A 13,675-nucleotide genomic window follows, 5' to 3' on the forward strand; every position below is an offset into this window, starting at 1 on the left:
AAACCAGATGCTGTAACATGTACCCTTCTAATTATCCAACAACTTCAAATGTACCAAACATTAACGTTAATCTTACAAAAATTTAAAAGCATTTCCAATTGCTTAATGTAACAACACTTGAGGGATGTAGTAAAAGAATAAAGTGCTTTGGTCGAATAAGTAAATAACGATATATTTAACAACACAAAATAAAAATGACAGTGCAAACTAAAGTAATACATACAATTGTGCGTATAAAATTGTAAATCACTGTACGGAAACGATCTTCTGACAGCGGTTAATTTAATAATAATCGTAGTGGGTGTGCGTATAGAGTCTATATAATAGATTATAACTAAATATATATATTGTATTTATATATGTATACTCAATTTCTCATACTATCAGCTCATCAGTGTTTTGTAAAATAAATGTTTAATAATAAATTGCAAAAATAATTTGAATTATTACAATTAAAATATGTGTATAGATAAATGTAATGTACGATTACGACTTAGTTATGCAAAGTAAATTGCAAAAAATGCATTCAACTTATTGTGTGTGTGTTTGTGGAATTTCTGTGCAAAACGAAAGTGAACCAAGCATGATGAGCAAAAAAAAAAAAAACAAATTAACAATTTTGGATAAAGCATATTTTACACATGTGTTCGTTATTTCCGTTTTGAAGTATTTGTATATGCATAATATTTAGGTATTTTAACTACATTTAATTGAAATAGCGCCAATTGTCGTATGTATTTTTAATATATTGTATATATACTATTTATAATTTGCATGTTGGTTTTTTTTGTTTTTGTTTTTCATAAGTTACGAATACAACGGATTAAGGATTTATAAAAATTTCTTGGATGACATACAGTTTTTTTTTTTTTTTTTGCATAGTTCATAGTTCCTTTTCCTTCATATTTCTCTTTTGTTTATAGTGTTTTTTTTACAATTTGCAATAAAAATTGCGTATAAAAATTTATTCTACCATATAAAGACTTAAGTTTCGTTTCTCTTCGTTAATTGTAATCATTGCCTTTTTGTTGTGTGTTTAAACTTACAAGTTCGTTAATAATTTTGTTTTAAATGCGCTTGCGATTATGTATGTTCGGGTATGTCTCCGTTTTGATGCCAGCAAAACTGGCTCAGAATACTTTTCCTAACTGCAAATATATCCGAAAATACTTTTGCGTTCGTTGTTTTGCCTTTTCCTAATAATAATTAATACACTGTCCATAAGCCAATAACCAAATTTCCTTTAATATAAGCTCTAAATTATGCAAAAACGCATTACGTACTTAATATTTTGCTGAATGTGTTGCATATTTATTAATCTGAATCTGATAAGATCTCTGGTACGCTGTTCAAATGTGTTGCAAGAGAAACGTGAGTTTTAATCGGTTAAAAATACGAAAAGGACGATAGAAAAAGTTATCGTTAGAAATGGCAGACATTTTGGAAGTGTTATCGAAATGAAATTGATTTTCACTGTTTCCCTTGCTTGAATTAACTATTTATTTGCATACCTTCAATTACATTAAAATAGGATTTTAAAAATTTAACTATGACCGTTTTGCAGCAGCAGTCGATAGCTACTAATATCGCAATATCAAATCTGTGACGGTCGGATTTATGTGGAAACGAGTTAAAAACCTCTCTACTAATAAGCTACACTACATAAAAAATAATTGTATATCATTTGATTTGTATATTAACAAGTAAACAAAGCTAAGCATCGGCGCACCGAAGATATCAATGCTCTTCCCAAAACACTGATTATTTAAGAGACTAGTTTTGCAATTGGAGAAAAAATCGGACTTTGATTGGAAAGAGCATAATATATTTCAACTAAATCGAAAAGGCCGAAACGTAAACTCGACGAAGACTCGATTTTGGCTAAGGTTTTATGCTTTAACTTTTCACAATTCCTTTCACTTCACTGCTTCCGCTCCTGCTATGTTTATTCATTTCGCTTTGTTTTTGTATTTGGCATCTGCACAAAAATTTTCCATGGGAACTACTTAGTTATGTGCCTCAATTCTACAATATTGTTTTGTATACAATATAAACTCTACATAGAATTATCATTCAGTTTTTGACACACACGTTACCGTTCTTTTTTTGTCGTTACTCAATTCTCTAATTGATATTGTATTTGTATTCATAATTTGTGCGCATTTCTTTTTATGGCAGTAAATTTTTTCTTATGTTTGGGCAATTCTTAGCAAACTTGAATTTCGACAACTGTTTTTCCGGTTATGTTAGTCTTAGTATTTTTGTGTTTTGTACTAGTTTAAATGGAATATAGAACTCTTTTGTCAACATTTAAAAAAGAACTTTTGGGGTATATTTTTGATCTGTAATACTTCTTTAGTAGGTAATGAATGCTGCTAATTATTAAGATTGGTAATACGAATTGCTACGGAATTGTTTATCGTTGTTTGTTGTTATTTGTTTTTGTTTTTCTTGTTGTGTCACTCACTGCTGCTAGCTAAGTCCTAATGGCACTTGTTACACACTCATTTCCACTTGTTACATTTTAATATAGTTTCCATTTTATCATCTTATCTTTTTTATCTTTTTTTTTGGTAATTTACAACAAGTATTGCATGTTTAATTTGTTTGTTGTGTTTTTAGTTGTTGCACTTAGAGACTACGACGAATTTTATGTAGAATTGCATAATGCAGCTTTGATAAAATCGCTTAAATCACATTTATGTATATGTATATACTATGTAAACATTTATCCATCTACTGTTCACTTAACAATACGTGTGTGTGTACGCATACAATGAAACATAATTAATCTATTGTATCGTTATCATAATTGTAATTTAAATCGTATTCTTAGCATATACCGTTAGAGGGTATACACTGTGGGCACACTCAGCCAGTCATATATACTTAATATATAAGTATCTATAGATGTATGTATGTGTATATGCATATGTATATCGTATGTCTCAGGCAAAATAAAAACAAAAATAGTAAGCAAAACACAGTCAAACAACTGCACAACTTTAGGCCGGCTTCCTTTTAATCTATACCAAAACAAAACTTTATGCGAGCTTTTGTTCTTGTTTATGACGATCCTCCCGCTGCGACGTCGCTGCAATCCACCTTGCAATTTTGTTGTTGCTGCAGTTAGAAGCTCTGTTTACATTTCTCCGTCCCCTGCTGCAGTTGCTGTAAACGAAAAATCAAAACAAAAGAGTTTAACATTAGTGATGTGCAATTCTGTGGGAGCTGAAGCTAATTTACGTGTATCGATTACAAAAAGTCTATGAGTCATTTTATAGTATTTTTATATCAAAGCAAATAAACGTGTTGCTTATCAGACATTATATTTTTATCTTTGAGTCAGCATATTCTCTACCTGTTTAAGTTTATATTAAGACACCTCAATATTTCAATTTTTCCTTTACTGAATTTAAAGTTCGATTCATATACGGCAATTCAAACACACTACTGATTTTTTGCATAGCTTTTTCACCGGTTTTTGTGACTCGCCCCAAACTCAGCTTAAGGGTAAATATTTGCATCAATGTCTGCACAAACACAATCGCTTTCATGTAGCTATTGAACAGCTTAAGCAAATACAGAGGAGGAGACATACACATATATATTTATAGAGATGTATGCGAGTACTCTTGAACTTTGTTTCAATTAACATTTCGACCTTTATTAATTACGATAAGTATTGCATAATTTCAATGAGCCCTGACCAAAGACACACACACACTCGCATGCAAGTATTGTGTAGCAGAAATTGTTGAAAATAGCCAAGCAACTATTCGACTCGCCAATCAAGTACTCATTTCGCTTGTCTTATCAATTGCTGCTCTTTATCAGTGCGATTAAGATATCGACGCAGCTGATTAGGTTACCAGAGTGAACAACAAAAAAAAAAAACAACAGAAGGAAAACGTATGTATAAAATTGAACAACAAAGTATCATGTTAGACATTCTGGGCGAATGGCATTGATGGGGACGTGGAAGAAGAAGAGCGAGCTCGAGTGCATTTCAATTGTGGGCAGCGGCGTTACGGCGAGTTATGCGATTTCACGGCTTTGCTTGCCCACTTTCTGCATAATTAAAATCATATTTTCCTCATTTTTAGTTGAATCTATTTATGTACATATATTATATATGTAGGGGAATGTTAGTTGTTGTATTATTATTTATTATTAATAATTTTTACAGGCCGCTAAGCGCAACAGGTCGTTTTATTAGCAAGTGCACGGTATGTGGCATACAAAACACAAAAGTCGCCTTGTTATTATTTTTCTTTTTTTTGACCGTCTTGTTGTTTTTGCTGTTGGCGATGAGAGCGCGCGTCACAATGCCCACAGTCAATTATCAGCGCAATAATTGTTTATATGTATGTATGAATTTATGTATACGTTATATTTATGTGTGTGTGATGGATTGTACATATGCTTGCATTCATGTGTATGCGTATTTATCGGCATGTGAAGCGCCCGCGCTAAAGTCACGCTTAAATTTCAATGAAAAATCCCAGCGACATTTCTGGCCGTGCCACTCTCGAAGCTCGTCTCCCATTGTTTGTTACACAAGTAGTTTTTTGTATTTTTATTTATGATTCCTCAGATAAGACTCGACTCGCTCTTCTCGCTCTCGCACACTTCATAACAAAACAATTTTCCATTGACAAAAAAAAAAAAAAAAAAACATTACGGAAGTGCATTTGCCGTATTATTCCCATTCTAATTTCTTTACGTGATTTACATATCCTCAATTCAATTCAATAAAAATAAAACAAATATCGATTTAACGTCACGAAATACTCATTCTTAAATGTACTCACGTACCATACACACTCGTAAGCTCGGCTTTGATCACCAACAAGCAACAGAGTCCACAGAGCTTTTCAAACGAAAACAAACGCATTTCTCCCTCTCTCTCTCTGTAAGAATTTCTCAACACATTTGATATAGTCGACTATACACTCTCATTACACATTTTAAGTGCGCGGTATAAACACAGTTATGTCGGCAATTATCTGTAGTTTTTTTTTTATATTTATGCAAATGGGAACAAAAGGCAGCGGCATCTGATTTATGCCTCGAAAACAGCGCCATGCTCCACTTTTGAGTACCAAGTGTGCCCAAGATCCACAGCAAAAATATCATTGCAAATATAAAAACCGCTATGAAAGCTCATTGACTGTATAGCTGTCGCGTTGTGTATTGTGTCATGTGGAGTGCATGTGGAACATGTTGAACAAGTCACCACAATAAAACAATGTGCAATTGTTGGATGAGTGTTTTTTTCTTTGCAAAATTCAAAGCACTTCACTCCACTCTATAATATCAGATGTACGTAATGCCTACGAAATTTGTGTATTACATATAATTATTATACTGTTGGGCTTTTGCGTGATGCATATGCAAAATGTCGCACAAAATGTAACAACAAACGAACTACAGATGGAGGCGGGGGTGGTGGGAATGGAGGTCGACCGCTGCCATGTTTGTTATGAAAAACGAGCTCGCCACACGAAATTCTCCCTCCCCACCCCAAAAATATATAACGAGTGAATCATCCATCTACACTCAATTCCGCGTATCAACAAAAACAACAACAAGCAAGCAGAGCCAAAGGCATGAGACTCATGTGGTTCAATAAACGAAACAAAGCCAAAACAGAAACAGAAAAACCAAAACGTAAAACCTTTTGCGCGCAAGGTGAAATTATCATTGCGGTGGGATTGGACGCTAAAAGTTCCAAATCGAACGAAACGCACCAAAGAAATGGGTTTAGTCATTGCTTAGTTTTGCGTGTGCTTTTTTTTCGTTGTTTTTGTTTTGGGCGTTCGTCTAGGCAAATACAAATAACAGACACAAATACTTATGTAGTTGCTTGTATCCATGTGTTATACAGCACATACATTTACAGACACGAATGGCGTCCGTTCAATGTCGGTGGCGAAACAGGCGCAAACTATCTGCATAAACACACAAACACAAATGCACATGTATTCTTTTTTTTTTTGCACATGTGTATGAGTGCCTTAGGGCCTTTCACAAGGCACACGCATGAAATTGAAATTGTACTTTGGCCCCAACAGTGCCACTCCCAGCAGCAGCAGCCGGCAGAAAGGCAGCATGCAACTGCAGCAGCAGCAGCCGCCGCAAGAAAACTGGAAACGCACACATACAAATGACATTTCTCTGTTTGTATGTATGTATGTATGTACTTGTGTAGGGCACATGCAATTTAAAAGCCCATATTGATTTCCTGAGTTAAATATTTGCAAAATGATTATTCATTGTATTGCCGCTGCGCTGTTGCTGCTGCTGGTGTCACTGTCAGCTATTTTTATTGTTGTTGTTTGTTATCGCCTCTGTTAAGACATTTGGCACACAAAAGCTCAAAATGTATCCGCATAAAACACAACAAAATGAAACTTTGCCGATCAGAAAGTGACACTCACCAAACACACATACACAAACAACTGCCGCTCTGCCTTTTCTCCCCTCTTTGGGAGTACGACGGAAAGCAAAAGTATTTGCCGCTGCTAATATAAACAAATAAACAGCCAGAGATCCGGTAGAAAAGTGCACGCACACTCACACTGCGAGTGGGGGAGTGAGTAAAAAAGGGAGCGGGACAGACAGCTTGAAAGAAAGAGAGAGATAGCGTTACACAGTAACAACAGTGTAAGTGTAAGTGAGAGCGTATAAATAGCGCACTGTGACGTCTGTCGTCCGTCCCCGTCGCTCATAGCAGTCAGTAGCGGCGTCGTCGTCGTCGTCGCCACTGCACAAGCAATTAAATTCAATAAGTGGAAGGCGGTGAGTGAAGAAAAAATGCAGACAACAAAACAGAAAGAATGAACAAAATGAAAAGAGACAATAGCAGCGAAATTGACTACTGCAACTACAATTAGCTGCACAGCAACACTGGCGGGCAGGCAGAAAAACAGACTGCGATCGCGTCGCAAGTTTTGCCATCTTATCAGAATCAACTTAAATTCTTATAAAAAATGTTCTAAGAATTTGATAAAATAAAAAGAATAGAAAAACATAAAAAAAAGCGACGTCCATTGCGGGGTTTCATGACAGCTTAGTATATGTTTAGATGTATGTATAAGTGAAGTGCTTGTTGATAAGGCAAAAATACTGAGCTTGATTACAAGCGTATGAGTGTGTAGGTGTTGCTGTGCTACGCTGCTGCTGTGTGAATTGAAGTTTTTTTTTTGTGTTATGAGTATTTTTTTTACGCTTTTTGGCAGACAAAGCAATATTCCAAGTCTTTTCTTCGCTGTCCAACAGGAAATGCGAGCAAGCGTATGAAATGGCGTTGGCTTCACTCACATACGTAATTGTTGTTGCTTCACATTTTGCATGTTTGTGTGTGCTTATGTATGTACTACTTTTCAATGGGCTTTTGCTAGTTCAGCAACAAAATACAACCAAGTGTTAGTGTTGTTGTTGCTCTTGAACTCAAAAGCTCAAGTCAAAGCTTTAATGCCCTTACTGGAGTATAAGCGCTGTTATCGTTTTATTATCGAGTATCGATAGCATCAAAGGAGCAGTAGGCAGACATTTAAATACGAATTAGTAAGCAAATTATTTTAAATACAAATATATGATGTACAAAGATGATTCACATGCAAATTGCGTATGATCGTCGTAAACAAAAGCAAATACACTCATGAGACCTTGATCGAAATTTAAACTCTTTTTCTGTTTCACAATTTTCAGTTGATTATAGAGCAGGTCATTAAATTTGTACAACGTGTCTCCACAATTCCCTTCCACTTTACACAAAAACAAGCAGCATTCATTCATCGCCTGATGAGAAAGATTTGAATTGTCAATTTCCATTGAACTACTAAACCAGTTTCGGTTTCTTGTCAACGTTTTGCGTTGGTTCACAATCGATATGCGGCAAGATTGCACACACTCGACTCGACTCTCGATTTGATTAGCAATTTTATACTTAAAGGTGATTAGTTGTTATTTCTCAGTTGTTTTAACAAAAGTTCTTTTCAAAGGAATAAAATATTGTACTTATTCCCATATTTCTTTTGTCAATTGTTTTGTACAAAAGTATCTTGATTAGCAATTTTATATCTTAGCAAATCTATTTTAATTGAGAGTTCTTTTTTTATAGTTTATTTTCTTTCCACATAAAGAAACCACTCTGTTTAATATTGGAAACCATATCATATTCGATTAAGTGGTTTGTATAAAAATAATTTAAGATTATTCATTTTTATAGATTTTCTCTTGGTTTTCTAAAGATCGGAAAAAATAGTTACGGTCTAACTTTTAAAAAAAAACTTGAAATGAGCAACTTAGATTTATTTTTATTTACAAATGAGCTGAAAAAATTAAAACTTATCCAAAATTTGTCGTCATTTTTTGATACAGTGCTTCATTAAACAACAAATGTACCAGCAGAAATAAACTAATAAAAAATAATCCAACTTCCAGACAAAGCTGAATAGCATTTACAAATGGAGCAAACACTTATATTTGCATTCTAGTAAATGGTAGACAATTGTCAAGACGACAAAAAATTTCACGACTTCATTAGTTCTGATTGATTAAAATGCATTTAAGTTGCTTTGGGGGTTTTCTTTTGCAGGTACTTTATAATTATGACATATTAAGATAACAAAACACTGTGCTAGCATTATAGTGATTACGATTAGGGATGATAAATTGATCATTAAATGTAATAAAAATTACTTAATGATATTTTGTTCTTTTCTCAAAACATTTTTTTGAGTTTTACAATGCGAAAACTCATGATGTTTTCCAATATATAATATATATAACAATATATTATATTTCTTCTTACAAAATACTTTCAATTTCGTTGAAACTTACCAATTAACGGTGTTATCGGCCCGCGATGTACAAGAATTATCGTTTTGGTTGTTAAAATTGTTTTTTTTGCTCCTTTTGTTGTTGTTGTTTATTGTAATTGTGAAAGACTTTTGTCAGCATTTTGTTCCAGTTTTAATTTACACACATTCTCCTCCAAAATATCCAAGGAAATAGCGGAGTGATGAAGTTTTAGTTTGGGAAGGAGGAGAGGAGTTGTCCATCCATTCATGGATCACATCACGCATAGAGCAGCCTGGCCGCTCGATGATGTTGATTGCACATTAACTATACGTTGCGACGCAACACCTTCTTGGCCGCCTTGATGTTGGGCACCAGTGCCTTCACCTCGCTGCAATCATCGAGGAACGGATGCTTCAGCAGCTCATCGGCTGTGGCCCTCCGATCCACCTCGACCTGCAGACAACGATCGAGGAAATCCTGCAGACTTGGACTCAATTTGTCCCAGCTCTTAATGTCGGGCCGGCCATTGGCGGCAATCAGGTAGAGAGCACGCAGTGGCGTCTCATACAGATATGGCGGCTGACCTTCGATCATTTCTATGGCCATAATGCCGATGGACCAAATGTCTACCTTCTTGCCGTATTTCTTTCGCGTCACCACCTCTGGTGCCATCCAATACGGCGTCCCAACCATCGTTTGACGCTTCTCATCTCCCTCGATGTTGGCGCAGAAACCAAAGTCCGTTACCTTGACGGAACCATCCATGCCCAGCAATACATTATCAGACTTGATGTCGCGATGTATGATGCCCTTGGCATGCAGAAAACTGATGGCATATAACACCTCCCGACAGACGCAGGCGATTTGACGCTCCTTCATCACCGTCTCGGTGACAACATCAGTGAGTGGACCACCATCCATGTATTCCATGACCACCCAGAGCTGATCCTCGGGCTCTAGCAGATAGGCGTCAAGGAAATTGACCAAGTTCTTGTGATTAAAGTCCTTGAGCACACGAATTTCTGTGAGTATGAGATCCTTGGACGATTGATTCTTCATCTCGATCGTTTTGACCGCCACTTGGGCCTCGGACTGCAGATCGCCGGCAATAAATACAATGCCCGAGGCACCCTTGCCCACCTCCTGGGTGGTTTTGTAACGTTCGCGGGGATCCTCGGGATTACAGATGGCGCGCAGCTCTTCATAGATCTCTGAATCGGTTTTATGCGCCCGTTTCTCCTTTGAGCGGCGCAATATCGTCTCCTCAGGCGCATCCTCCGATGTGTCATTGTTGGTGCCGCCAGCGGGCGCTGGCTTTATAATGATCGTGTCCGTGTTGATCTTATGCAGTTGTGTTGCATCATCGTGGCCATCGATGGCACGCAGATCGGATATGCGCTGGAACTTTTGCTGTGTCACACTGTGTGGCTTTGGCTTAATCTGTGGCTTCAACTGTGGCTGCATGTGCTGCGATGACTTCTTGGGCGGCACCGGTGGCGGCTCTAAGCCGCTGCTGTTGCTTCCCGCTGTCGACGTCGACCTCGGTACTGGCTTAAGCGTATCACGGCCCAAATTGGATTCCAGTTCCTTGATCACGTCGTTTAAAGCATCCAACGGTATCAATGACTGTTGACTGCTATCGTTCAGACTGCTGCTGTTGCTGTGCGCGGCCGAGCTGCCGCAGCCGCTGCTGCTCGTCTCAGTGGCCGTGGAGTTACCACTGCCATCGTCATCGGAGGACTTATCAATGTCCTGGGACTTGTGTTTGTTCTTGTAGTTGACATAGTTGTCAATCTCTTTGGACTCCTCGTGTATCACATCCTCCGTGATGAAGGGCTTAAACACCTCTTGCTCCTTCTTCTTGATTGAGTAATTGTAGTATTTGACCGCGTGATACGCTGCATCCGGATTCTTGTCCTGCTCATCGCGGGTGATCTGTGTATTCATCAGACGCACCCATGGTGTGGGCAGACCTTCGAGATCGCCCGTCTCCTGGTTGCGGGAGACATGGAAGTGCCTTTGGAAGTTTGTTGGTGCGCCGATCTCGGAGATTTGCTCCTTCTTCTTGAACCACTTCGTGAAACTCATGATCGTGATATTTTCCTTTTCTCTTTTCTATTTACGGGTTTGTCCTCTGTCTGTTGCTTCTGCTTGCTACGTTGGAATTTTCTTCAAATGCGATTAGTCGCGCTCAACAACTGCTTTGGGAAATTCTATTGAAGCGCGGCAGCAGAAACGGCAGCGATTTTGTTGTCGTTGTTGTTGGCGTAGGTAGCAACGTATCTCGTATCTCGTTTGCACACTCGTTGCTCACGCTTATGTTGTCTTGCTTGCACTTGCTAACTGCTCACAGGGCCAGCCGTGAGTCATAAACACACACGCACGCTGTACTCCGCTGCTGTATGTCTTTATATGTGTGTGTCACTCTGTGTATATGTATTTGTGTGTATGCGTGTCTATGTTTAACGTTCGTTCGCTTATCTCTCTCTTTAGTTAACTTCGCTTGAGCTTTTGCAGACACAATAAAACATCATATTTGCCATTTTTCTTGTTATTGTTTCGTGTGCGCAGCGCAGAATTTTCACTTTTTATTGCCTACTCACTTGTCTAATGAATGCAATTAATTCTACTACTTTTTAATTTATGCACTCCTAATCACAATTTTTCAATTACCACACACAAACATACACACACGCACGGACGTAGCACGAAATACTCACTCACACGCACGCACGCACACACACACACATTTTTCTGGAACGAGACAACGAACGACGGGCACAAAAGGAGTGGCCGCGGTAGCGTCTTGTTCTTTCCCTTTTGTATGGCTGGTTAGATGTTGTTGTTTCAATTATTTTGTTGCCTGAGCCGCAAAAACTTCACTTTTATTCAATGCCATTGCTTTGTGCCATTTTTAGTTTTCTACACACACAAGCGATATATCTTTTTATATGATTTTCGCTGCGACAGATACTTTTCTTTCTTTGTAAAAAACTATACAACTTCTTTTAATTTTTCTCCTTTGCTGCAAGTCGCGCTGCACTAGGCCGTGTACTGCTGTCGCACTCGCACGCACACACGAACAACGTCGGAATTATTGTGTGACCGATTGTCGAAAGAGTAAAAATGCGCCGCATCAAAAATACATAAAATACTAAACAGGTTTGCTTTTCTATGATATATTTAAACTTCAATACTACTCAGTTTACTAACATTTTTAAATTTATTATCAATTTTGCTAATTTAAATTAAGTTATAAAACTGTGTAAGATAAGAAATTATGTTATCACCTGCAATAAAATGAAAATTATTTATTATATATCAAAAAACCTACTACATATACCGATACTTTACACACTGGCTGAGTTCAGCAGCGATACTTTGGTATCAAATCCACGGCGGTAACGTTCATTTCGGTACCAAAATATCTCAATCTCCCCATACGTGGAATACTGCGAATACTCTTATTCGTTTATCGTTTAGACAGTTTTAAACTTCAGATTTAGTCCTCCGTGTAGAACTCATCATCGGTGTTAAGTTTTTCAATAATGTTACGCGGTCGTATCATCATCCGAGATGCATCCAGTGTGAATTCGTTGTGCCAGTTGCCCCAAGTGATGTGATGGCCATTTAAATTGGCTTTATTCTCCTCCTTCGCTAAACACTGATCATCAAACCACCAACCATTACAAATGGTGTTGCCTTCATTGGCTTGAAAGTCCAAATGATTGTGAGCCGAGAGTGCATCACTGGTCGTGCTATTCACATGCAGTTCGTCAATCTCCAACTGATAGTTATAACTTTCGCTGTCCAAGCGAAATAACCCATATTCGGCCCAGGTCTCAACTCCATTGTGATCTTCCAGTTCAATGCGCAGCACATAGTCATCGCGATAGACAATGCGATGTATGAACGCATTGCCAAACCAAAAATCCTTGTCCAGGTGGCCAAAACCAGCGCGATACTCGTCCCAACTGCGATTGAAGTGCACCCAATTGTTGATGTTCTTGCTGCGTCTTTGGATCACCGTCCAAGCTGGACCACCGTCTGCGGCAAAGGCGCAGTAACGTTCATTGAAGTCACGTTGCACTTCATTTAGTTCCGGCTCTAGAAACTTGTAGACACCATCGATGCGTTGCTGCTCATCCAATTCATAGCAATCGGACTTGGCAGGCTGGAAATAAACTGCGAAAGGAACAGGTGAGTGTTTTAGTTATTATTTTCAATTTCAAGTTCGTACTTGATTCGCTTTTGGACGTTTCCTCTGTAGCTGCTTTCTGTTGTTGTTGTAGTTCTGCAGTGCACGTCGCTTGCTGCGTCAGCAATTCACGTATTTCGGAGAGTTTCTGGTCATGCTCCCCCCTTTGATCTAAACTCTTCTGCAGTTTGTTGATATTCTCTAGCAATTTAAACGAATTATTTTGCCAAGCCCCGAGAGCATTGTGGTAACTCTCCACGTTGGCAGGTTGCTCCACATAAATGTGGTGAATCATCTTGCCGAGCATTTGATTAATCTTTAGATCAATGTGGAGTAGTTTGCGTCGTTGGTCTTCCTGTGCTCGCTTGATCGATTGTAGCTTACGTTCCACAGACGCCCACTGCATATTGGGTGTCAAGTTGCTGTCCATATTAGCTTCCACATGCACTGGGCACAAAATGGAGATGAGCAGAACAACAGTTGATAGCTAGAAATGCAGAAATTGCGTAGTAAAAGGGAAGATGAATTGCGTTGAATGAAAATGCGGCGCATTTACCAGCATTTTGATGCGACGTTGTCGGTGTGCAAATTGAAACTAAAGCATCGCATCCCAGTCCTATGGAATTTTTATTAGCACCATGTGTTGTAGATTAAAAGAAAACAATT

General features: G+C 38.0%; 2 protein-coding genes across 2 annotated transcripts; both read right to left on the reverse strand.

Annotated features, from left to right (window-relative positions):
- Positions 1-1,004: 1,004 nt before the first annotated feature.
- On the reverse strand, positions 1,005-11,947 carry LOC117576336 (serine/threonine-protein kinase PAK 2). The gene is made up of 2 exons (XM_034261010.2): positions 8,851-11,947; positions 1,005-3,171 (listed from the first exon to the last, which is right to left on the reverse strand). The coding sequence occupies exon 1, from the start codon at positions 10,897-10,899 to the stop codon at positions 9,136-9,138; it is 1,764 nt and encodes a 587-aa protein (XP_034116901.2). The 5' UTR covers positions 10,900-11,947; the 3' UTR covers positions 1,005-3,171; positions 8,851-9,135.
- A 104-nt stretch (positions 11,948-12,051) lies between these two features.
- Positions 12,052-13,632, reverse strand: LOC117576338 (angiopoietin-related protein 7). The gene is made up of 3 exons (XM_034261012.2): positions 13,566-13,632; positions 13,052-13,496; positions 12,052-12,996 (listed from the first exon to the last, which is right to left on the reverse strand). The coding sequence occupies exons 1-3, from the start codon at positions 13,569-13,571 to the stop codon at positions 12,314-12,316; spliced, it is 1,134 nt and encodes a 377-aa protein (XP_034116903.2). The 5' UTR covers positions 13,572-13,632; the 3' UTR covers positions 12,052-12,313.
- Between the last annotated feature and the right edge of the window lie 43 nt (positions 13,633-13,675).

Source organism: Drosophila albomicans, chromosome 2R (assembly GCF_009650485.2).
Source record: "Drosophila albomicans strain 15112-1751.03 chromosome 2R, ASM965048v2, whole genome shotgun sequence".
Lineage (NCBI taxonomy): Eukaryota > Metazoa > Arthropoda > Insecta > Diptera > Drosophilidae > Drosophila > Drosophila albomicans.

What these genes read in the sequence shown, in the direction of transcription:
- LOC117576336 (XM_034261010.2), bottom strand. Translation starts at nt 10,899, where the DNA reads ATGAGTTTCACGAAGTGGTTCAAGAAGAAGGAGCAAATCTCCGAGATC.
- LOC117576338 (XM_034261012.2), bottom strand. An exon ending in AACGTCCAAAAGCGAATCAA is followed by an intron (nt 12,997 to 13,051) that starts GTACGAACTTGA and finishes TTCCTTTCGCAG; the next exon opens with TTTATTTCCAGCCTGCCAAG.